This window comes from Dermacentor variabilis, chromosome 2 (assembly GCF_050947875.1).
Source record: "Dermacentor variabilis isolate Ectoservices chromosome 2, ASM5094787v1, whole genome shotgun sequence".
NCBI classification, from domain to species: Eukaryota; Metazoa; Arthropoda; class Arachnida; order Ixodida; family Ixodidae; genus Dermacentor; species Dermacentor variabilis.
The window spans coordinates 236,069,875-236,094,863 of NC_134569.1; the positions used below are offsets into that span (position 1 = coordinate 236,069,875).

The 24,989-nt window shown below is 44.3% G+C and overlaps 1 protein-coding gene across 1 annotated transcript in view; it reads left to right on the forward strand.

The window, feature by feature from the left end:
• The window catches only part of rho-7 (rhomboid family intramembrane serine protease rho-7), a 59,443-nt gene that overhangs the window by 20,654 nt on the left and 13,800 nt on the right, over positions 1-24,989 (forward strand). Inside the window, exons 4-5 of the mRNA XM_075682720.1 lie at positions 10,278-10,422; positions 19,936-20,085. Coding sequence (XP_075538835.1) covers positions 10,278-10,422; positions 19,936-20,085 — 295 coding nt within the window. The remainder of the gene's footprint in view (positions 1-10,277; positions 10,423-19,935; positions 20,086-24,989) is intronic.

The window sequence follows — 24,989 nt, forward strand, 5'->3', positions numbered from 1 at the left end:
AGAGGCCAGCTGATAGGAAACTTTCTTGTATCCTCTGGTGTGTGCCGCTTTAATAAAAGAGAGCCCATGTATTACAGTGTCCAACATCACTCGTACTCTTCAAAAGATTTAGCAAGTGGCTCTGTGTCCATCTTTCTGTATTTAGAATGAAGTTTAATGACAAATCCCTTTGGAAGTGACCACTTCCCTGTAACGCTAAACCTGCTGCAGCAACATGAATGCCCTCTTGATGTTCCTCAGTGGAAACTTTCATTTGCCGACTGGAATCTTTTTAAAGAATCAAGTTATATATCACAAGATTTTATCAATGAATTTAGTATAGACGACGCAGTAGCTCGTTTTACTGTTTTTATAATAGACACAGCAGAAGAATCCATCCCAAAGACAAAAGGGAACTCGTGCAAAAGACAAGTCCCCTGATGGAATGATGACTGTAGGCAGGCGCGAAAGAGACAAAACAAAGCATGGGGCATTCTTCGTCAATATCCTAATATTGAAAACCTTATTGCATTCAGGCAAATTAAATCGCAGGGAAGGAAGATGTGAAGGCAAGCAAGGAGGAGAAGCTGGGAGAGGTTTCTTTACGGTATTAATTTTTGCACACAGGAGCTGAAAGTATGAAACGGGCTGGGAAGGCTGAAGGGGCAGCAGATCCATCCGTTGCTCTTGCTAAACGAACAAGGAGACAGTCCGTAGGACCAATCCGACGGTCTTAATGAGCACTTTGAGTGTGTTTCTAGCTCTATGCACTATTCCTTGCCTTTCCTGAAATATAACAAACGGAGGAACGGAAGCCACTTAACCGTAAATGTAGCCAAAATTAACCTTTTAACCAGCCTTTTTGCCTTGCTGAGCTGAAACCGTCTTTAAACACATTTTTACCACCGCAAGCTGTGTGAGTTGATGATTGAACATGTTCCTATGGGTGGGCAGCACAACCCGGACGAAAGACAAGAGGAAGTACACGATACGCTCGTATCGAGTACTTCCTCTTCTCTTTTGTCCAGGTTGCGCTGCCCACCCATAGGAACATGTTTAAACACATGTCACAATTCTGCTCCGGATTGCAACAGAGTTGTGTACGAGACGGTTAAACACCTTCACAAAAACAGACAGATCACATCCTTCCATCCTCATGGAAAGAAGCTATTGTCATCCCTGTGGTAAAAGACGGCAAAGACCCCTCCTCAGTAGCAAGCTATCGTCCGATAGACCTAACAAGTTGCCTCTGCAAGTTGCTTGAAAAATGTGATAAATCATCACCTTCCATATTACAGTCGCCGACTGATTTTTCGGAGTCCAAAAATTCGGACATGCTCGATTATTCAATCTGCTTCGCGGCACCGCCATTCTTCCCATAGACCATAATGTATAACAACTACCGAAAGTTCGGACACCTTCCAACTTCTCATCTGATTTTTTGGATGCCCCTTGAGCCAACTCGACCGAGAGCGCCATGCACCGACTCTGATCGGTGCATGGTTCTTCTTGCTGAATGCCTTTTTTTTTGCTGCCCCACGCAGTGGCGCTACTGCAAATCCCTGCACATCATCATCGTTTCTGCCTGGTTCGTGGCTACGGCAGTTCTGGTCTCACCATAGTAAGCCATGTCAAGACAATCCAGCAGCTGATTTGTTTGTTTCTTCTTGCACGACGCTGCGAGTAGGCCACGTTTTTCATTTGTGCGACTGGTGTCGGCATGACAGCGTGATGATGTTTGCTTTGTGTGCTCTGTCCAGCTTGCAGTGATCCAACGCAGCATACGGAAACATCGCGTCAAGTGTCTAATGGCGCCGACAGTGCCCACACAGACTGTGCTGGGGAATGCCGGCAAGCAGGTGCCGGGAGGCCTAGCCTGCTCCTTACTGACACCGAAAATGTCCTGCCGAGACCTGCGCAGTGGTTGCATTGCGATTCCAGACACCATTTCATTTGACAGTTTCACAGGTACTGACACTGCTGTACTGACATGCGCAGAACTCGACGACGGCGAGCTCATTCGTCAGGTTTCTGCTACAACACTGGACGACGACTCTGAGTCGAAAGATGATGCACCTACGCTTGTGTCGCATGCGGAGCGTGTACAAGCAGTGACTGTGCTTTCAGCCGCCTACAGTGACCGTACGACCCTTTCCGAGATTCAGGCTTATCTGATTGCACGTAAACGGAACAGCGTGAAATGGCACATTCACGATTTTTTCAAGCCTACTGCCAAGCCCGAATAAGTGCGCGGAAATAAAGGATTTCTGTTTATTCGGACATTTCTGCAGTACCTGCAAGGTCCGAATAAACTGTCGGTGACTGTGCCATGAATCAGAGAAAATGCTTGATCCATACCAGTGCGTATTTAGAGAAGGCCGGTCAAGAACTGACCATTTCGTGCATATTGAGGTCAATATCTGTGATGTTTTTGTCCATAAACAGTTATGTTACTCAGTACTGTTACTCACTCGTTCAGTACATAATCCCTTGGGTAAAAGAACTGCTATGTTCATAGCCTGCACCACTAGTCACTGTCATTATTTTGATACCTGCACATCTTACGGACTTCACATTGACTAATTTTTAGGCCTCTCTACAGCCAAGTAACATGTACCATTCACATCCTGATTCACACCCTGACATTTGTCACATACTATCATTGACACTCCATTTATTACCTTTTGCTTGGTACTCTTTGGCCATACCTGGCCCTTGCTCCAATAGAATCCATAAATCATCATCATCATCTTTCCACACGCGCTAGCTGCTTTTGTTGTTCCCTCTGTTCACATAGCATTGATCGCTACCAGGTCCGGTTGACCTGGTCGAACCTTGTACTGATAACAATTGTGCGTTGTGGGAACACTGCATGTGTCAAGGTACTGGCCATGGCCGAGTCATTTACCAAAAGGTACCAATATTTTATTCACAGATAAAATTATTCCAACATTCACTATTAGATTCAAAGTCGAATATTCGAGTATTCGCACAGCCCTATTCGGAAGGCGAATAACATTGATTCAATAGGAGTGGATAGTTCGAAATGGGGTAAGTTGTCTCACATTATGCATGCAAACGCACTGAAGGTGAGAGGTGGCTACCTCCGTGTGATCTGCTCTCCTCTAATCGCCAGCGGAATGCAAGTCAGCAGACGAATGGGAATCTGCTATATGTAAATGCTGTCCCAAAAAGTGAATGCTGTCTTGCTTTGGCCGCTTTGAGCTCTGAGCCATTGTTAGAATCCTGGATCCCGTTGTCCAATGACAGCACCGACAATGGCACAGGCTTCCACTTGCCGTTTCCATCTTTGATGCACTAAGCCTTGGAGTAGTGCTTAACGAATTTGTTTAGTTTGGTAACCAACCCGTGCACTGTGCACATATGGTGATATTGTGTAAGAATGACAAAGACTCAAGAAGGACACTACCATTACTCCTGAGAAAAAGAAAAGGTTCAATTACTATTAGAGAATAGTGAGCAAAGAGACTAAGTGGAACACGTGACAGTAAACAAAGAGCACACAAGAGCCCAACAAAATGAAGTATGCAAGTAAACAAGAAAGAAAAAGAAATATACAAGTCAGAGGACAATGATGGATATAAAAAAAAATAAAGCAGGTTTCTGTGACTCCTAAACCTGTTGCCCGAATAAGCCACTCTGCTGGAATGACCCACCCCGGACACGACAGTAATGAAAAACAACCATGTAACGAAAATTAAAGAAAAAGTTCTCTATACACCATAACATGATCCATTGGCTGGTGCTTGTGCTGACGAGTGAATTCGGTGCTACTTGACAGACGTCCACTGAGGCAAGTTGACGACATTGGGTCCGACAAAGCGGACTACTCCGGTAAACAATCCGCTCTCGCATACAGCTCGAATGCACGGCACCTGTTCCAATTTACGCTTTATCAAGGTAAACCGGGTGATGTCTACCTGCAGACATTGGGTCCAATGGCGTGCACTGCAGCACTAGTACAGTAAACAGCCAGCTCCAGTTAGTGACGCAAGCCGACGGCACTTCTGCTGTCCATGTCCAATGCTGCCCAAACATCGACAGCTTACACAGCCGAAAATTTTTTACTCCTTCCTTACAAATGCCAGGCGTTGGGCACAAGAAGAGGCCACAGCTCTATATTGCCAAGGCCGCACACCGGAAAATGAGGCCCCCAGAATTCATAATGCCTGCTTACACATGAAAGTTCCTTTCAATATTTGCTACCACTTAAAAGAATTGGCAGGACCCCTCTTACTTTCCCCACACTAATACATCTAAGCACCCTAACATTTTAACACTTGAACTTCGACCTTCCACCACCACCATTTCGATTTTGCCATTGAGTGCGAGGGAAGAAGGAAAAAAGTTTCTCAGCCGCACATTTCCATCGAGAGGCCCTGTCACTTATTCCTCTGGCAAATACAAGTTGTACTATTGGAACACTGGCTCCAGCACCATCGCTTATTCAACTCTGCTTGACCACTTCATGTGAATGGAAGAGAGAGAGGTGTTCTTTGGAGGTGGGAGAGGGGGCACATCTCAGCGCAGGAAGAAGCCGCCATGTGCAACGGAACCGCGACGCAGCTAGAGAAGGATTTTACATGTGCGCACGTCTGTGAGTTTGCTTTGTCTAGGAGAAAGACAAGCGTTGGCATTATAGAAACTATATGTGACCTTGTCTCTTTGATAAAGGTTCGTTGAGCCAGTAAAGCACCAGTCATGCGAGTGGCTTCCAGATTAGTACATGTTCACTGACAGCAAGGTTATCCTTGTGGGCGATATTAATATTCCTTGTATCGATTGGCACACCCCTGCTTCTGACTTCGGCATTGAAAATGACCGTTTAGTTGATATTATGATTATGTGTGATTTATGACTGACTTTTACAGAGAATGCCAGAGATCTCGGATGGACTCGCTGAGCTATTGATGAAATTTTTTCTTAGCACTGACATATCCACATACTGTGTGGGTGTGGCTGATGGCATCTCAGGCCACAAGGCAGTCTGTTGTGTCTCTGCTTTCCGCTTGGTGATACAAGATCACACAAAAAAACAAGAGAAAGAAATGCAAGATTTTTTCTAAGGCAATATTAGACTGCCTGAGGAACTTTTGTGATAGCATGACAGGCAGTGTCAGGTCACTCTGGGATGCTCGTAAAGACACTATTCATTGTTGTATTGAAAGGCTTGTGCCTGACAAATGTGTTCCCACAAACAAAAACAACCTCTGGCTGACCAGAGAAGTTATTCACTTGCTTCATAGACTAAAACAAGCCAAAAAAGCAGAAGACCCCCCCCCCCCCCCCTAGCATAAACTCTGCTCTAAATGATGAGCGTGCTTCTAAAGAATCTTCTGATGCTAAAACTAGATGCTTCACTGAACCGTTGCCTAACTTTATGAGAAAAAGCCCTAAAATATTCTGGCGTTATTTAGACGACACAAGTACTGCACCATGTCAAACTTCCATTGACAGGTGCCTTGTCAGTGATGGATCTAAAATTTCTGAACAGGTTAATACTTACTTCTGCTCCACAATTTACTTCTTCCCAGCATGAATCAATGCATAGTAACTCTTCCTGTGCTATCCCCTGATTTTATAACATATGAGAGTGTATTTTCTTTACTGCTTAAGCTGAAAACTAAATCGTCTGCTCGTCCAGAGAATATTCCAAACGCATTCTTGCATAGGTGTGCTGAATCCATTGCGTATATTTTAACACAAGTGTTCCAACTTTCTTACAATAGCTCTGTAATTCCTGATCACTAGCGTACAGCACGTGTGGTGCCAGTGTTTAAAAAAGGCAGAACATTGCAAACTGCAGACCTATATTTTTTAACTTGCACATCATGTAAGCATTTAGAACATGTAGTCACACATTATATCACCTTGTTTCTTGAAGAAAGCAGATTTTTGTTGTCATTCCAACATGGTTTTAAGAAAAATTATCAACAACTACACAACTGGTCACAATAATCCACGAGTTTGCTTCGTCTCTTGATAAGACAAATTTACATAGATTTTAGCAAGTCCTCTGACCTTGTAACACACAGCAAATTCATTTCTAAATTACATAGCATAGGCCTTCCCATTAATCTCATTAACTGTGTATGCTGTTATATTAACAATCTACAACAGCATGTTCAAGTGAATAACTGCAAGTCCGGCATACTGCCCACATCATTGGGAGTCTCTCAGGGCAGCGTTCTGAGATCTGTCCTTTTTTTTTGTTTATATAAATGATGTCATTACATCAGTAGATACATCAGAAGTAAATATACGACTTCTTTTCAAACTACTGCATACTTTTTAATATACAACACAAGACCAGCACTACCTCCAAATTAACTGGCATGCCGTTTTTAAGTGTAGTGCGAAGATTGGTCTATTACGTTAAACAATGACATATCCGTTTTCATGCATATATCAATAAGAAATGTCGTCTTAACCATAGGTATTTCCTTAACAACTGTTCTTTAGTTCAGGTCGGTGAGCACAAATATGTAGGTGTTACAGTTACTAATCTAACGCGGTCCAGCCATATTATAAAATCTGCTCATCTGCGTCAAAAAAGGTCAGTTTCTTGTGGCACAAGCCAAAAACAACGCCATCAAATATCAAATATTAGCCTACAATGCTTTGATACGGAACAAATAAGGATGTGCAAGTACCTTCTGGGACCCTCATGTAAAGAATGACATTAATAAACTTGTGATGGTGCAACAAAAAGCGATTCATTTCATCTTCAATGCTTACCAGAGGAATGATTCACCATCAACGCTCATGGCCACTAACAACATTCTTGTCTTACAGTACCGAAGAGCGATTACTATACTAAAGTTTATCCACTTGCTTTACTTTCGTATATTAAATATTAGTCCTGAAACATACATAAGACTCTAGACAAACTAGACATACACATGCTCACACGCTTGAACCATACTTCTTGTGTACTTATCTTTTAATGTACTTGTTTCTTCCTTGAACTATCAATGAATGGAACGCTTTACCATCTGAAGCCTTCTTTTTGGGGGGGGGGGGAAATGAATAACCTGCATTGTGAAAATTATGTGTCTTTTTATTCATCACCACAGGATTAAAACTATGATGGCTGTCAATATCGCATTGCATATAAAATGTATGTGAATAATGCTTTGCTGTGTTGCATGACTTTTAACTGTACATATAGTTCTATAGTGTCTCTTACCACTGAACCATATTTTTAACACTTCTATTTTTTGTATGTTGTTTGAACTTGTTTGTTAGTTTTCTTTGTATTATGGCACCCCTGCTTGATGTTCGGACTGCAGTATGTTCTGGGTAAATAAATAACAATAAATGTGAGAGAGAGATTGTGATAGTGTCATCGCAGAGAGGAAGATGGGCCACTTTATGCAACCTTTTTAGAGATTGTGGTATATTGTAGCTTTAGAAAGAACTTGAGGAAAGCACTCATACCCATGTCAAGCGGGCAAGTTAAGTGCACTCACGAGGAGTGCACTTCGGAACCCTGAGTGACACTTTAGGCTACGCAGTGCTAAATGGGAAAACAGAGCGCACTCGCATTAAAAAAAAAATGCCGGCAGGCTAAAATCATGTTTTTTTGAAAATGTAGCTTAAAATAAAACACCCTTCTAAAAAGATATTGCTTTAGTTGTATTATAAATAAAAACAATCTTAATCTGTATTTACTCAACAAAACACTAAAATATTTTTATCAAAGGAGTGTTACAAGTCAAGGCTGGCTAAGACGAATGCCTAGCCAATCCACAACAAGATGGTCGCATGCGATGAGGTGGCATTTGATCCTGCTAGAACAGAATATCAGCGAGTCCTGTTGTTTGTTAAAAGCTGTTCAGCAGCTAGAATGAACTTCTGTGTCCTTTTTCTATGCATTACATTTTGTATCGTTGAAACCGCTGGCGGCAAGGCTACGCACTCGACCAGCAATGTGCGTTCCATGAATGCACTCCGACCGGAGTGCACTCTTCTGCGAGTACACTCCGCTTGTGACATTTAGATTTGGGAAAGTGCACTTAAAGCTGAGTACACTCTCCGTAAGTTCACTTAACTTGCCCGCTTGACAGGGGTATTAGAAAGACTTAGAATTAGACTTACTTAGAAAGCATTTAGAATGACTTGGGGAAGTGGGAGCAAGTTGTGTGTTCCCTTTAACCCTTTCCCTTCCGTAGACGAGCTGAGCTAGTCCACGCGGTGTGTACTGCTCCCACCGAAGACAAGCTAGGCTTGTCCACACCGAGAAAAGCGTTTGCGGCTGCTGCAGTCGAGCTACTCTGATAAATTCTGCCTAGTTCTCTTTGGCTTCAACACATGGCACAGTAAAAAATTTTAAATGGGCTCAATGCTTGCATATTGGTGGAGAAGCATTTTGATGCTGGCAACTGCAATTTAAAAATGGCGTCCTCCTCTGTGCATGCGTGCGTGGGCAACGGCTGCACCCCTGAAAAAGGAAGGAAAACATTTATTTGCAGAGGTTTTGTCGAACTCGGCCAGTGAAGAACTTCCGTTCTCCTCTAAGAGTGCAGCAGTGATACTGAGCAGCACATATTTTCTGAATCATCGGATTTAGGTGATGACAGGGTCTCGATGTGTCTGCGCTATTCCATTCATTGAAATGTGGTGCAGCAAGCCTACAATATAGGGACCTGATATCCCTTGCCACAGGTATGAGCCCCACTTGTCACAGTATTGTTTTTGAAATTCCAAAGAGGCATATTTTGCACCGAGGACTACAGAAGCCCGGAGACTCTGCTGTGGAGTGCAGTGTAGTCAATCCTCTCTCCATATGTTCAGAAAAATATATCTTGCAGGTATCTTACAAATAAAGTGCCATTGAAGTTCTTTTTTTGGTTGTTTCAAAATACATAGAATTAATTAGGCAAATAAAAAAAGATCGGTATTTTTGTATTTGCCCAAAAAACTCGGTAAGGAAAGGGATAAAATGCCTCTGCTGTAACCCATGAACAGACATGAGGATCATGCATGTCTGTCTCTATTCTTAACGGCCTGTGGGCCTAACGATCTATGCTGTCAGCTAGCAGCATGTATTCATGATCTACCTTGAAAATGTCCAGAGTAAGTTAAGCTAATAGTCACTATGGCACCTCTCTTGGGGTCCCAGGGGGGCACTGGCCATTGTTTAGAGGTCAGTAATTGCAGATGCGGCCAGAAGAGTTCTCCGCTTTCTTTATTTCTTATAACAGTCACAAATAATCGCATTTTCTAGAATGAGACATGATCTAGCTGATGCCAACACGTAGGACAATGCCTGGTTTTTTTGTTCAAGCAACTGTCTATTATTATTTTTTTCATTGAGGGGACCCTTTCCACATCCCTGTAATTCTGCTTCCTCGCAAGGTTTTGCAGAACTCCAGAAACTTCTGGTGGCAAAAAAGGAATTCTCTCTGAGTAGGAGAAGTTGGGAGGGGCTGGTCCAAAGCTTCCTGGTGGGGCCGCTGGCCCCGCTACCCCCACATAGTTGACACCTATGCTTTCTCAGGCCATGCACAAACTGGAAAACATGATGTTATACCTTTACAGGTGCTTGGATACAGTGACACAAGGAAAAGCTGCTTCTACGAAATGCATGACCTGCCTACTAGAGCTGGGGTTCATCTGCACACATGACTTGCTGTGGGAGAACTTAAGACACAACATGGCTATTCCATTTTTACAAGCCTAAATTGCATGATCGAAATTTCAGCAGAGGTTCTTACCTTGCACTTTTTGACAGTATTTAGTCAAGGCTGTGTGTAATTGGTGGTTGCCTGAAAGAATTAAGGTGAAGAAGAATGTTTATTGACAGTATTGCAACCACTTTCAATGCAAAATGGGCTAACATTGCAGAATTATTGCAAAACATATGAGCCATGCAAAGGAATCTTCACTGCAAGATGAGTTGGTGAAGCCATTGGAATTCAGTGGCTACAATACACTACAATGGCTTCACTAAGTGTCAACCAACTAGCCCAAAAACAAGTTATCTTAAGAGGTCTTGTGGCTGAGCAAGCTTGTGCTTAACTGGAGACACTTTAGGTAGCATGAAAAGGTAACCGCCATATGAACAGCCCATATGGCATCCATGTGTACACTTTTTGTGATCATCTTTTCACTCACTGCCTGAACTTTTAAGACATCATGGCTGTTGTAACTTACCCGAAGCACTGTGGCATACAAGCTTCTAGTCTGAAAAATAGCATTCAGCTGGTAAGATTTAGTTTCTTTTGTTTTCTTGAGGATCTGCTCATCCACTGGTGGGCCTTTTTCTCCCTCAGCTGAATACATGGTGGCACAGCGTGCCGGAGGGCAGCCGGGTGGCGTACAGCCTGATTGCAGCCAATGCGGCAGTCTTCTTGCTGTGGCGGGTGCCCCGGCTGGAGCCCATCATGCTGCGATACTTTGTCTCCCATCCGGCTTCCAGTGAGTGACGCACGCTACTGTCTGCCTGTCCGTAACTCCCACTACGCTCCTCAGTTTCTTACGTTCACTTGAATTAGGGGTGTGTGGGAATATTAGAAAATTTCCAATAGTATCAAATATTCTATCTTTAATATTCGTATTTGAAAATTAGGTATTCAAAAATGTTCAAATAATTGGTAGGACGCGAATATTCAAAACAAATCGAATATATTCTAACCGTAGGGAAGTGAAAACTGTTCTTGGCGTTTGCTTTTGTCTAATTTAAGAATGTGCATCTCATTTCGTGCTGAATTTTGGTTTAATTTTGGGCTGCTGGGCAAAATGTCACCCATAATGCACGCTCAACCACTCAACGTTGAAGCGTGGTGGGAAAGCCCACTTAGTAACAAGGAGCGTGGGTTTGCGGACAGCGAGGGTGCACTCTTTTGCAGCACCACCCCCAATTCTGAGCTTATTGCTTAATGGCAGATTCAATGAGTGACAACTGGCACAGCATCAAATGCTTCTGGGAATTACTCAATTTTCCAAGTTAACATCAGCCAAGTGAACTTTTAGTATAATGGCTTACTAGTCTAATTTTTCACCATTGACATGTAATTGCAATGTTCCAACATATTAAAATAACCAAACTTGCTAACAAATGCGTGTGCATATCATTATTCAATATTTGATTCGATGTTTAAAACTAGCTAGTCGAACCCAGATATAACGACCACATTTCAGTGCATTTGCCAATTTCCGAACTTCCCCATGGGAACTGCTTCTAGATATAATGAATGTTTCCTTAAACCGCCGTGCTGCTACAACAAACACTTCCGATTCGGTCACAGTAAAAAGAGGGCACGTGCAAAGTGCCAAAGCACGGAAGTGCGACCAAACTGGTCACATGGCAGCATGCACCCTGCTCAAGTCCAACCGCATCACTGATACAGACTTCGAGATGAGCGAGCGACTGCCTTGCACAAATTTTGGAAGCCGCAAAGGTCATGTGCGGTTACGCGGTTTCAAGGCACGCCTACAGTCTAGAATAGAGGCATGCCGTGTACAAGCATAAGCAGCAAGGCGCAAGGCGTACGCTGGTGCACGTGCCGGTGCGATATCGGGGGCCACAATGGCATCACCAGGGGCTGATCCAGATGCCTACTTTGGGGGGGCGGGAGGGGTTGCTTAATCCTGTTGGCAATCTGTGCAACTAACCACGCATGTAACCAAATGTTCATGATTTGCTCTCACTTGCATCCCTTAGTGCCTTTTTCATCGACATCTTGCAGACAGCCATGTGACCAGTTTGAAAATAATTTATTGACACCGGTGGGCGGTGGTCAAACCTTATAATAGCGCTAAAACTGTAAGGAGACACAAAAGGAAGGTAAGGTACAAACTGCACTTAACTTTTTCAATACCGAAAAAAAGTAGGCAAGAGAAACAGGAACATTTTCAACACTTTATTTGAAATGGTTTCAGAAGTGGTGAGAAAGAAATTGTGAAACAGTTTTGATTTTCAAATGTTACAAATGAGTGTCCGCAAACGTGTACATTAGTTGGGAGCATGGTAAAAATTGTGGGTGTTCTCCTCCGTGCTTTTGGGACAAAGGAACGACAACACAGTAGTGCAAACAATCACAAGGGCATTTATTGCACCTTTCATAGATCAATGCCTGCTAGCCGAGTTGCTATCCACAAAACATGCCGATGGGCGCGCGACAAATCTAGAAGTCCGACTCACCGCGACCGCATAGCGAGCGAATATGTTCGCCCCATACTGGATCCCAACGCCTGGTCGTTCGCGCGTCCTGTCACGCGAACGGCGGCGCATTCCAAGACGGCCACGCGAGACGGTCTCGCAGAAGCCTGGGTCGGCGCACGCGCGGCACGGCACGTCCATACCGCTTGCTGATCTCGAACCCAAGAGAGAGTGCCTTCTCTTCCGGCGCCCAAGTAGCCCCGCCTGTCGGCGGCGTTATCATCGCAACACTCGCGCCATCACTCGCACCGCGCTTCAACCACATCGACCGCCGCGGGCGTCACGCAGGCCACGCGGCGAAGCGGGATTGCAGGAGATGGAGGAAAACAAGATATCTGGGGACGCGCGTGAGTCGCGCATCCCCACAAAATAAAAGAAAATTTTACCCTTGCAGGCACAAGAAAACATTGCATTTCATGCAAAAAACCCTTGACTTTGCTTTGCAATCTTTGTTCATGCATCGCATTGCATTTTCAATTTTACAAAATTCTGGGAAGTGGTCAAAACCATTCTCTCGTGTCGCCATCAGGCAGCTAGGCTGGTCTGGTCTCTGGAGCTGCTGGTCTACTTTCATACCTTTATTCCCTTGTACTATATTGATTTGGGTTAGATCTGGTTAATGTCTTGGCTACATGGCAAAAGACACACCAAATTTCCTCACCCACAACTTATGTTCGCAAACAGGGCACCGAAACAGGGCACCGAATACTCTACATTCACGTCTGCCCACAAACGTGGACATGCTTTCAACACGGCTGATAAATGCGAATTTTGGCTTTCAGTGCATTGGAACCTTGTTAAGTGATTCACAAAGCACAACGTCATAAATTTTACCTGCTGTATTTCATATACAAGAATTATTAATTGTGAAAATTGGAAAAGCTTACGTGCTGATCGCTGCTATAGTCGTGCCGCCAGTTTGTATGTTGTATATATGATCGAGCCTCCGAAGGTAATAACATGCACTCTTTCGAGGCCACTTTATTCTATAAGTTATTTCGTGTCAGAAACAAATTGCAGCTTATTTATGTGCCGCCGTCAGCGGCGAAAGAGGCCTTCGTTTCGACCAGGGAGAAAAAAAAAAAAAACAGACATGATCGGAGCGGCGAGGTGCTCGCTCGCCGGCTCCGCCCCGTCGGGTCTACGACGTGGCCGTGACGTTCGCGCTACCGGCGCTGTCATTGGCTGCGGTCGCCCGACTGATGTGGCAGTCGCACATATTCAGCAAGTTGGTCGCATGTGCGGCGTTAGTGCGGCGTGCGATTCGGCGCCGCGTGCGGCGGATTTGGTTGAGAACCTGTTGAGCGCGGTTGCCGATGCGAATGGTCGTACGACCGATCGCACCATGTGTCTCCCACTTAACAGAGAGAGATCGTAACGAATCGTCTTTTGGCGCCGTGGCGCCGTCGGAGTTGCCAGTGTACAGTCAATGGCCAACTTTCCAGACGCCCGATAATTCAGACGGCTTCGCGGCACCACCACGTACCTCATAGAGTCAGTGTATAAGAACGTCTGAAATTTCGGAAAGCCCTTCGCCGTCCGATCTTCCAGGCTTTTTGCCGTGCCCGCAGGTCTGAAAAGGCATTCATCAATGCCAACACTGCCGCCGTTTTGATTACCTCGCCGCCGTGGTAAACGCCTAGGCCTAGCTGCTTCAACGTTCGCTATTAAGCTTCTTGCCGTTCGGCGCCGTGTTATTCATTGATAAAATTTGCCGCTGTCAGCAATGGCACCGACTCCGCCTTTGTGGTCCTCGCGATTGGCTTCGAAGCTCGGAAAGCACGACGCATTGCGCAATGTCGGGTCATGAAAGTCAGCTTCGCCTCAATGCAGAAATGTTATGCGGTGAAGCATAAGCGTGGGAATGGGCAATTGTCACGGGACACAGTATGTATTCCTTAATTATACACGCGTCTACCTGCCATCTCAGGTCACAGTACGAGCACCGACATGCCTAATAAGTGTACTGGCAGGCCTTTTCAGATGTGCTTGTGGCGATTGGAGCCCTTAATGACAGTAAAAGTCATGCATCCATTTTTTTCGAACTGTGCGATTTTACGGACGTTTTCGCGGCTCCTAGGAAGTCCGAAAAATCAGACGTTGACTGTGCAACTGACGAAGAGCATCCCTCAGATGGTCCGTGAGGCGAACGCGCAGTGGGAGGAGGACGAGAACAGAAAGGACCCACGCATAGAGGAATGAACGGGAAGGGAAGCCTGCCATGCCTTCTTTCAGGGAGCTTGAGGTGAAAAAAAAACAAAGTGTTGGCTGATGCCGAGATGCAGGTGTCCCTCATCCGAGCCAAAATAAACTGCAAAGCAGTGAAACGCAACACTGAGACGTCGCACGCGGGTTGAGAGTATGTCAGGACAGTTGAGGTTGACACACCAGCTATTGAGAGAGAATCTCACTTGTGACTAAGTTCAGGCCTCATACCAATGAGCTTGCTATCAGTTGATAAAAGTAGCTCATATCCCCTTCAGACACGGCGTCCACATTTGTGGATGCGACCTATTATTGCCATTTCTGTGCAGTGCTAGCAAGAAATAGAGCACAAACATTAAGCTTAGGGCAAATTGAATACTCTGATAACCTAAATTACTTCCATTTTGCCTCTGAGTGATATGTATCGATACAAAGTATCGCTTTGGTAAAGGCACTTCCATGCTTTACGTGGCGCTTGACTTGGGGCATGTTGGTAGAAATCTTGGTATATGTTTCTTTTTCTTTCTTGAAATGCTTGAGGCCAATGAATAACTTGTGCATGTAATTCTAGCAGGGGATTTAATTCTTTTTATGAAAAAAACGTAGCATGACCGACTATGCAATATTCAAATATTTAGTTAGTAATTATAATGACTTATCATAAAATGCTCAGAGTCCCCATTCTACCACCTTGATTTACTTTCAGTGGAGTCTCAAGCACCACCTATGTTTCACACATGTGTCGACAGCCGATCATAATTCGTGACTGAAGGGGTTATTTGAAAACATTTGTTTCTGTATGCATATCCTTTTTTATTCATATTTGAGAATGTTCAACTCCACTTGCAATGAACTTTACCATGTTTTCAAAGAGAGTTTATTCGCTGCGCATTTTGCTTACCCCTCCCTTGTGATTTCTTAAAAATAAAATAAATGATACTCCTTACTATTCAAACTGGAATAAGTTGTTTTTTAGCATCCGGCAACATGGTGTCAGCCTGTCTTGATGCAAAACAAAGTTCTGTGTCACTCAGGGAATTTTGCAAAGGCACTCAGGGGAAACCTGGAAAACTCAGGGAATTTGAATATCTCAACTTGGTAGACACCCTGAGAGGTCGCGCAAGTGTTCCTGTCAATGCAGCCTGAGTCAGCGAGACTGCTGCACCACACGTTGCCGCCATTCAATGTTGCAAAGCGTCAGCAGTTACTGCGCCATTATCAGGAGATCATGGTTTGGCGACGCTACGTTTACATGTTTGCCAATTGCTGACAGCAGTTCGTCGTGGCATTTATACTTGTGAATATTGCATTGTTTTTTTTTTTCTTTTATTTTGCCCAAAGTGAAATAGATAACGTAATTTTATGGCTCTTGTATGGCTGACAGGCAGTTGGAATGCCGAAGCCATGATGTCTGAGACCTGCACAGAATGGCGGCATGCCTCAGTAGTTTCCAATGTTCACGCTTCCAGCCAACTAGAACGCTTCACTCTCATGTGCAGAATACGGTCAACTACTGATGGTAGTAAAATGTATCACAAGCTCTCGAATAAAAATAGCCGCTGCTCTTGCAGTTTTGAAATGACAGGTGTTCGGAACCGGGCGCCATTTTGAAAGAGCTATTCGATGCCACATTTAATTTTTAAATGGATGTTTCTAACAGAAGTATGCAGCTAGGTGCAGAAATGCACCGGGAACAAAATCGACACTGAAAATCTGGTTTTCCGACCAAAGTGCTGCCAAATTGTAACTGCTGACGCCAGCTTCAGTGCAGTAAATTTTTTAGTGCTTTTAAAGGCGAGTCCATGTATAAAGAACTACTGACATAACGACCACTTTTCACTGAACTATCAAGTTGGTTATAAATTGGTTCAAATGTATTCATATTTTATTTATGCTCAAAAATGTTGATCTTTGCACCCCTCTGTTTTCCCATATTACCCTTTTCATGCCAGGTTTTGTTTCAGAAAACCACCAAGATTTCCTGCATTTTTAATGACTGATTGTTAAGGTCAGCTTTCATTATTGTAATGTCAACAGCTCATTTGTTATTTTCTGGTGTCTTTTGTTGTCCAGTCTTCTTCTTTATTTTTGAGCTGCAGATAGACAAGGCTACAGAAACAGCCAATATAGAGTTTGATATTTTTAGAACACAAGCCAAATGTTCTTTTATTGTCGTCCATGCGATGCCTTATACTGGCACAGTAAGAAAAGGAAATCACAGAGGTGGTGATGGCAAAACGTTTTGCTCGAGTTGTGCCCACAAGATACAGGCCGCTATGGACTCTTGAGTCTTCCTTGCAATAATCAGTACCGAATTGAAGCTCTGAACATGACTCGCTAAAGTTTTCAAGGTCCAATTGTTTACACAAGGAGAAGAAATGCCCAATAGCACCACAATTTCAGCATGAAAAAAGGCAGCCATCATTGCTGCAGCCGCCTCATTTCGTGCCACCATTTTTAAAACTCAGGAGAGTTAGGTCTCTGTTTCCGCCAACTGTGCCCTTAAGAAATGAGCTTTTTGGAAACCTGACTCCAGTTATCAGCGCAGCATTCACACCAAAATGACGAGACGACGGCCACTTGTCTGTCGCACTCAGTGGCAAAGGCAATTGCCTGGACTAGTCAGACTCAGAGGAAACACTTGGGTGAGTCAGAGCTGTTCTTGGCATGGAAAGGGCCAAAGCCTAGGTTTTGACGATGCAGCAGTCAGGCATGTGAAGAGGGAGAAGGAATGTGGAGAGGGGGAGGGTATTTGTAGTGCATGGCGCCGATTTATAACTTGCGTCAGTGAGCACTCTAGGTTGGCACGTTATGTAAATCTGCAGAGATGGCTCCAATTGGCGTAACTCATTTGTGAAGAGTGACGTAGCCTAAGAAGCTGCTTTAGCGTAGAGGTGAGGAGCTTGAGTGTAGCGATACACGGTCCAAGACAGTCAAACAGCTAGAGGCTTTGCTTTGCATTTGAAGGTGTGTTTGCCAAACAGATGAAGTGGAAGTAAAACTATTTTCTGCATCACTTGTCTCTGAAAACTCTCACTGCCCTTTCTGAAGTGACAGCATTACATGCGCACTTCACTCGCTTTGGAGGTATCCAGTATCTTCAGCAAAGGCTGACACAGTGTCTCAAATCACTAGCTTTCACAAGGGAAGAATGTGAAAAACTGACATGTGACACACGGGCCAGACATTTCAAAAGGTGTCTATGGCCAGAGAGAAGCATGTCAGCAGTTGCGGCCTAATGGTCAGAGCATTGGGCTGATTTGCTGGAAGACAGAGGTTAGATCGCACAATTGGTCATGCATTTTTTATAGCATGCCTTTTATGCCTTTATAGGCAGATTTCACCCATTTTGAAAGTGCAGTAGCACCTTGTTCATATGTTCATGTTCCGTGCATTTTCCCGGCACCAACGTTTGCAATCGAGAACATAAAAGTGACCCAATAGAGTTACGCTCATCTTGTACTTGTTCATGCGTTCCCGGAAAACACAATTTTTTGGCAACAACGTTCAGTATGTTGCAAAACTAAATCATGTTATATGTTTTCCGGCTGCTATATGCCATGTAAACAAGAAAATGTGCGAGGAATGCACGATCGAAAACAGTATATAGCTGCCCACTGCGGCAGCTTCACCGCAATACTCGCTTGCCTGTCTTGCGCCAAAAAGCCAACACGTACTCAGTTTGTCATTTCGGTGCCAGCAAATCTTGTATGGCGTCGTCGCACCCAGCATTCAGCGCTATCACCTCCAATCCTATTGCAATAAGCATCTTTGCCAATCTGTAGCACAATGTGTGGGGCCGTGGGAAGCGTAGCGCACGTTTTTAATAGGTGATAACTGAAATGTGCTGCTATTCCCTGCTGTAGGCTGCAATTGTACACGTTTTCCGGTCGCTAGATCCCATGTGAACAAGAAAAGGCACGAGGCGCGCATGATTGAGAGCAGCATATAGCCACCAATCTCACGTGAAAACAACGGCGCGCACAGTTTCTTATTCTGCTACCAGCAAGTCTCTGCCCAGGTCATCGCACGTTGCATTCACAGCTATCACCGCCAAACCTACTACGATAAGCATCTTCACCTATCTGTTTTACAGTGTGTGGTGCGTAGTGACATTGGTAGCATAGTGCATGCTTTTAGTAAGCAATAATTCAAACGCGCCATCATTCTTGGCTGCAGACGTTGCAATGTGAGCATTGCATTTCGCTTCGGTGTCATCTGGCATCGCCCACCAGCTTGATGTCGCTTTGGTTTCCTGTCGCCCTCTTAAAACACCATGCAGTACAGAAAACAACAAGACTCGGCCCGGGCTGCCAGAGCACCACCAGCTTGACACACGTCGGTGTCTCGTGCTGCAACAATCGGTGCGACGCTTATCATTATGTAGTTGTCAACAATAGGAAAAGCTGTCGGATATTTTAGTTACTTCGGATCATACACTTTTCCAGTTAGTACGGTTTCTTTTCACTTTTTTTTTTCAAAACATACGAACAAGGTTCTACTGTATTTAACAGAACACTGTATGTGTGTTGAGTGAACGCATCACAGTGTGCACAAAATCACAAGTTTGTGAGAGATGCAAGGTGTAGAAGCGTCCCTTTGAGAAATAAGGGTATGCAAGGTCACCTGTGACGCATGCATGCGCAGCTGTGGAGACATCACAATCATCACAATCTAGTATGTATGTTCTTGCATACTTAAAGTGTGTATGTACATTAAAGTAGCGTGCATGTAAGTACGTATGTATGTTCTTCTATACTGAATCACAGCCGTACTCGTTATTTTTAGACTTCCAATGTTATGCTCGCTAAGGACCAGAGCAACCTATACATCTGCAGAGGCAAGCAATTTATTATAACAAGGCATCTTTGAGCGCTATTATGCGCACATTTTCTTTTACGAATTGTTAATGCATTTATTCTGAAGCAAAGACTGTTTGGAGTCAGTGATACTCCACGCTAGACAACCTTTTAAAATGATTTTCTTATGTGATGACTTCCTGACCACTGAACTGTTGACAGCCTGAGGAGCTGTGGGTGATCTGTTAACTTGTTTTGGCTACTAAAAAATGTTCATGTACTTAAATTTAGATGTGCACCAAAAATCCCCAGGTGATCAAAGTTAACTTTGAGTACTGGAGCATCACTCTGGAAACTGTACAACCTTGTTAGGGCGTGGGGAATGAAAGTCGATAAATAAAGAAAATCAATCAGTGGTCCTATAATCATGAATGGCAGCAGAACCAATTCCTCCCCTTCATTTTACTTCTTGCATTTTTATAGTTTCCTAGATGTGCTTGGCACCTGGTGAACTTCTACACAATCGAACAATCGAACCTAGTTGGTACAATCGAACCTAGTTATATTAAAGTTGTATCCGAAATAGAGATACTGTCGGTATATCTAATATTTATTATAAGCATATATATCTGTTGCCTGCTCATATCAGCGATAAAGATTTAATGTCTTACTTTGTTCTGTCCAATGATTTGTCATATTGAGATTAAAATGTATATGCAAAACATTTTGACTACCTTGTGTTCTGTCCTGTTGAACGACCCACAGAGCCACTGTGCCTGCCGATGTTCCTGTCTACGTTCAGTCACCACTCGTTCTTCCACCTAGCAGCCAACATGGTGGTGCTGAACAGCTTCGCTCCTACAGCCGTGGCCTTACTGGGGCGAGAGCAGTTCCTCGCTATGTACGTCAGCGGCGGTAAGGGTCTCACAGTTTCTGTATAGCTGGATTAGGCGAAGACCCCATCGAAGCAGTTCAGGGATGCTATTCTGGACAGTGTCAGATTTCAACCTATTGTCAAAATCTGCAGTGGCAGCATTTGTAGAGAGGCCATAGCAGCCCAGCGAGTCGATGAAACCTGAAAAGATTTGGTAATGTCCTGAGTAGTGCCTCAGACTGCACCAAGGTTTTCCCGACACATTTTAGGGCATATATGCCACCTAACTTTTGTGGTTTGCATGTTTATTTTAAAATCTTTTTGCACTTAGGTAATTCACCTAGCATGCACCCAGTCTTTATCGACTTCTTATGATTGTTACTAAATTGAGCTTCTCTATCCTTTTTATTTTTTTAGCTCATTGTGTAACGAGCGTTTCAACCATGTAGCACACAATGGTTTAATTGGCCAGTTGCCTACTCCTGAGATGACATGCCATGCGATGCCTGCGGTATAATGGGCATGTTCCACATCCAACACCGTGGCCGTGCATTGAACTGGCTGACAGTGTCAGGGCCAAGTTACATATATACAAATCTAGAAAGTGGGTAGAGCGACAACCGTTGACATAATTCAGTTTGTAGAGCATTTAATGCATCGTGCAGATGTTGTGGGTTCATCTCTCACTAGCAGTGAAGTTGTTCTTTCTTCCACTCTCATTCCACCTTTTCTTAAATCAAGTTTATTGAAGTCTAACCCCATCTCTTAGTTAATTGTACATCTCAATCAAAAACATGATTTCTCCTATGCTCTCCGTTGCGTTGCTTCTTATAGTTGTGTTGTCTTTGTGCATGTGTGTATGTACTGGGCTATCAATTTTGACGAGCACCCTGCGTCATAGCACCGTCATGTTGCTATGACAGCTCTTTTTCCTGGGAGTTCCTCCAGTGTACCTACCAGTAAATTAATTCATTTTTTCACATTTAGATTACCATTTCTTATTTCTGAATATTGTCCACCCCCATTTATGTAATGCCCCACTTAATGGAAAAAATAAATGGTGAATTGAAATGGACATCTTTGTAGTCACGCGCATTTAGCCAATTTGTGGTAGTTTTGGTCAGAAACCATTTCACTCATTTAGACCACCCTGTAGAAAAAGCACTCACATAAACAAATGCATTTTAAGTCGTCAGTAAATTTATTTATTCCTGAGGCTCTCAACAGTACTTGAGCATTGTGTAGTAGCACTCGGAAGCACTTTCCTTAGTGGAAACCAGGATTTGCACTGCAGGTTTGCACTGCTTTCCTCTAAGGTGCTCTCATCCAAGAACATGTGCTGACCATCTGAAGGCTGACCATGTGAATATATTGAACTCATCTTCTGATTCACTGGACTATACATGAATTTTGTTCATAATTTTGTGTATGTGCAAAAAACACCACCATCCTATCGGCGCTTCATGCCACAAATCATGCAAAGAAAATCCCTTCAAGCATGGAGGAAGGAAAAAAGGAAGTACTGCCCTCACCTTGAGACATTTACGAAGTGCACTTAGGCACATTGTAGATCAGTATTAGCTAATTAGTAAGAATTTACGTGAAAGATTTCTAACAAACCGTGTTCAATCACATGACTCAATTCTGGAACCAAAGCCAAGTAGTAGTGAAGTATAAAGTACATATAACTGAAACCTTGTGCTTGTGCACCAGCTTCGAAAATACTTCCCCAAATATGTGATAAAATGCATTAATTTCCAGTAAACACTTACCCGGCCTTTATTCTTCGCAGTGCCGATAAAAGTAATTAGGTGACAGTGATGGTCACCTTTGTCTAATTCCTCTATTCCTGTTTTATTTATTTATTTTTGCTATTCTTTGTGCTGAAGATTTGAAATAAATGCATGTGTCATAGGAAAAATTGGAGGACGCTTAAGCTTCGCCTTCAAGAGTTGAACGCGACAGCGTTCCCGTCGACCCGCCAAGGGGTGTAAGACAATGGGCTACGGCGCAGCGACTACGCGCCCCGCATCGGACGCGGTGAGCGTCGAGCAACGCGGCGTTCGGCGCGACAACGAAATGTGCGCCTGAGCAAGCGACGCACGCCTGAGCCTTAGAAACAGCTCGTTTCTAAGGCAACACCGCGTTCACTAGATGCGCTTTTGTACCGCTTTGAAGCATCGAACTCGTGGCTCAGTGGTAACGTCTCCGTCTCACACTCCGGAGACCCTGGTTCGATTCCCACCCAGCCCATCTCGGAAGTTGCTTTTTATTTATGAAGTGCCTGCCGTGATTTATCGCTCACGGCCAACGCCGCGGACGCCGACACCGACGCCGACGACACCGGCTTTTCTGCGACACGAGCTCCTTAACGCTATCGCGTTAAAAAGCTCATTTGTTGTACACACCAGATGTTTCATAAGCAGGGTGTCTACCAACCGGGAATGCTCAGGGATTTTGAATAGTCTGGAGATAGGGAAAACTCAGGGAATTTTTGCTTCAATCGGGGAAAATTAGCTGTAATTTTTATTGAAAGGGAACGAAGGTCGCGGTAATAACAAAGAGGAATCGTAACGAATCGCCATTGACGCCGTGTCGTCGGCTGTAGGAGTTGCCAATGTACAGTCAACGACCGATTTTCCGGACGCCCGAGTTTTGAGACATGCCCGATAATTCAGACGGCTTCGCGGCACTACCACGTACCCCATAGAGTCAATGTATAAGAACGTCTGAAATTTCCGGGCTTTTTGCCGTGAGCGCAGGTTTGAAACGGCATTAATCAAATCCACCAACGCCGCCATTTTGATTGTCTCGTCGCCTCGAACCGGCGCTGTCGCACGCAGATCCGCTGGCAGCCGTAGCCACCAACGCGGCAACGCTAGCTCAAGCTGGTTCGAAGTTCGCTATTAAGCTTCTTGTCGTTCGGTTCCGTGTTTTTCATTGAAAGGATTCGACGCTGTCAGCAATGGCACTGACTCCGTCTTTCCGGTCCTTGCGATTGGCTTCGAAGCTCGGAAAGCACAACGCGTTGCATAATTCCTGTTTCCGAAAGTCGGCTTCGCCTCTACACAGCAATGTTACGCGGTGAAGCTTACCAAGCGTGGGAAGGGGCAATTGTCATGGGACACAGTATGTATCATCGCTACTAGATACTTTTCAGTTGTAAAACTCCGCCTGGAAGCGCCGCGAGAACGTGACCCTCTGCCGTATCCTCTCTTGAGGTGGCGCTTCCGCCACGGTTGGCCCGGTTGGCTACGGAAGCTTCCCAAGGCAGCAGCGCGCCGCCGACTCTGCCAGTTCTTTTTTTTTTTTTTTGCTCTTCGTGGCACTAAATGTTCAAAGAATAACCTTTTTACATTGTGCACTTTGTAAAAATCAGCTAATAGGGCATTGAAGAGGAGAGTGAGGCTTTTCGTTTGTGGCATGTTGTTTTATGTATACATGTAAAAAAAAAGAAGAATAGGACCGGTACAACGCCGGATTGCTGAATCTAAGCATGCTGCATCGATATTCACAAAAGACGCGCTTTCTTGGTTGCTACAGCTACCTTGTGACTGCTTTCTAGTTGACAGTTTGTATCCCTGGAGTAAAAATGCATCCGCATAACAATGAAGAAATTCAGTACTTAGCACGTGAACGCGAACATATGCTCTGGACAATCAAGAGGGAGGCAGCACCCCTCTAGATCATCTAAAACCTTCCAAAATATATCTTCGTAAAGGCCTGCCTCATCCAGGGAAGCTGACACACTTTTGTTAGCAGTCTTCATAAAGCCCAGCATTTTCGGCGTCAGGTGCTTTAATGAACCTTGCTTGAGACTTCTGTACTCAATTAAGTAACTGTCGCAGCCAACGGCTGGGATTTCAGGGTTTATGTGCGCTATGCATAGATCAGATGGTGCGTCCTTTCTGACTTTATGAATGACATATCCACACCTCCATGTTTCCTCGAGCATAAGTGTGCTCATTGCGAGCACATGCTGGTGAGCTGCTTGGCTCCACGCAACTTATCAACGTCACCTCAATGGAATTGCGAAGTCTATGTTTTGACTTGCAGGCTTTGCTGGTCTGCTTGAATGTGTTTTTGATGCCGACGAGCACAGGGCCTGGCACACCTTCCACACTTCCACGTAGCGCCGTTTTAACGGGTGTATACAGGCTTAGAAGGCGGAATATCTGCGTGAAGTTGATTATAGTTGGATGGGACTCATCTCCACCGAAGGAACGCACTAGTCCAAAGTGTCGCTGAAAAAACATAAGTGAGTGAATTTCCTAGCAAACAGTGCAATGTGAATGCAGACACAACAAATGTGAACAGTGTGCATTACCTCCAATGGATCTTGATTTAACTTGGCTGTCAAAACATAGAGCACACCTTGATGCAGCAGATTATCGACAATGTTTAAAGTTGACATCAGAGTTACTCGCAGCGACTCTGTTGTTTGTTGTGATGCAAAAAGCTTCAGGTTCTTTTGAATTGCATCCTGTTCTGTTAAGTTTAGCAGTTCCAAAAAATCTTTGGTGACCTGAAATGACTAGTGTAACAAGTTTATAGCCCTTACGAAATACGCACGGAGTTCAAAAGCGGTGGTCTGGTACACTATTTTGTCATAGAATGCTCGCAAGGTTTTATTAACACAAACAAAAAAGTAGGAGTAAAAATAGACAAAGTGATAGGAAGGGCGCTACACCCTCCCTAGCTATCACTTTGCCTCTTTCTCGTGGTTTTTCTTGTTTCATTGCCATTTCATTGCAGGCATGTTTGCTCACAAGGCAAGCAGCATTTTCCTGGCACACAAATAAAAAACACGAGCAAAACGTGGCACGCTGCTGCACGCATCAGCGTCTCTGTCCGCCTGCACAAACGTTGCTCTCACCGCCCGCCTTCGGGCCGACAGTATCGCGCGTGCCGCCCCATGGGCGCGACAGAAAGGGGCCAGGTGCCG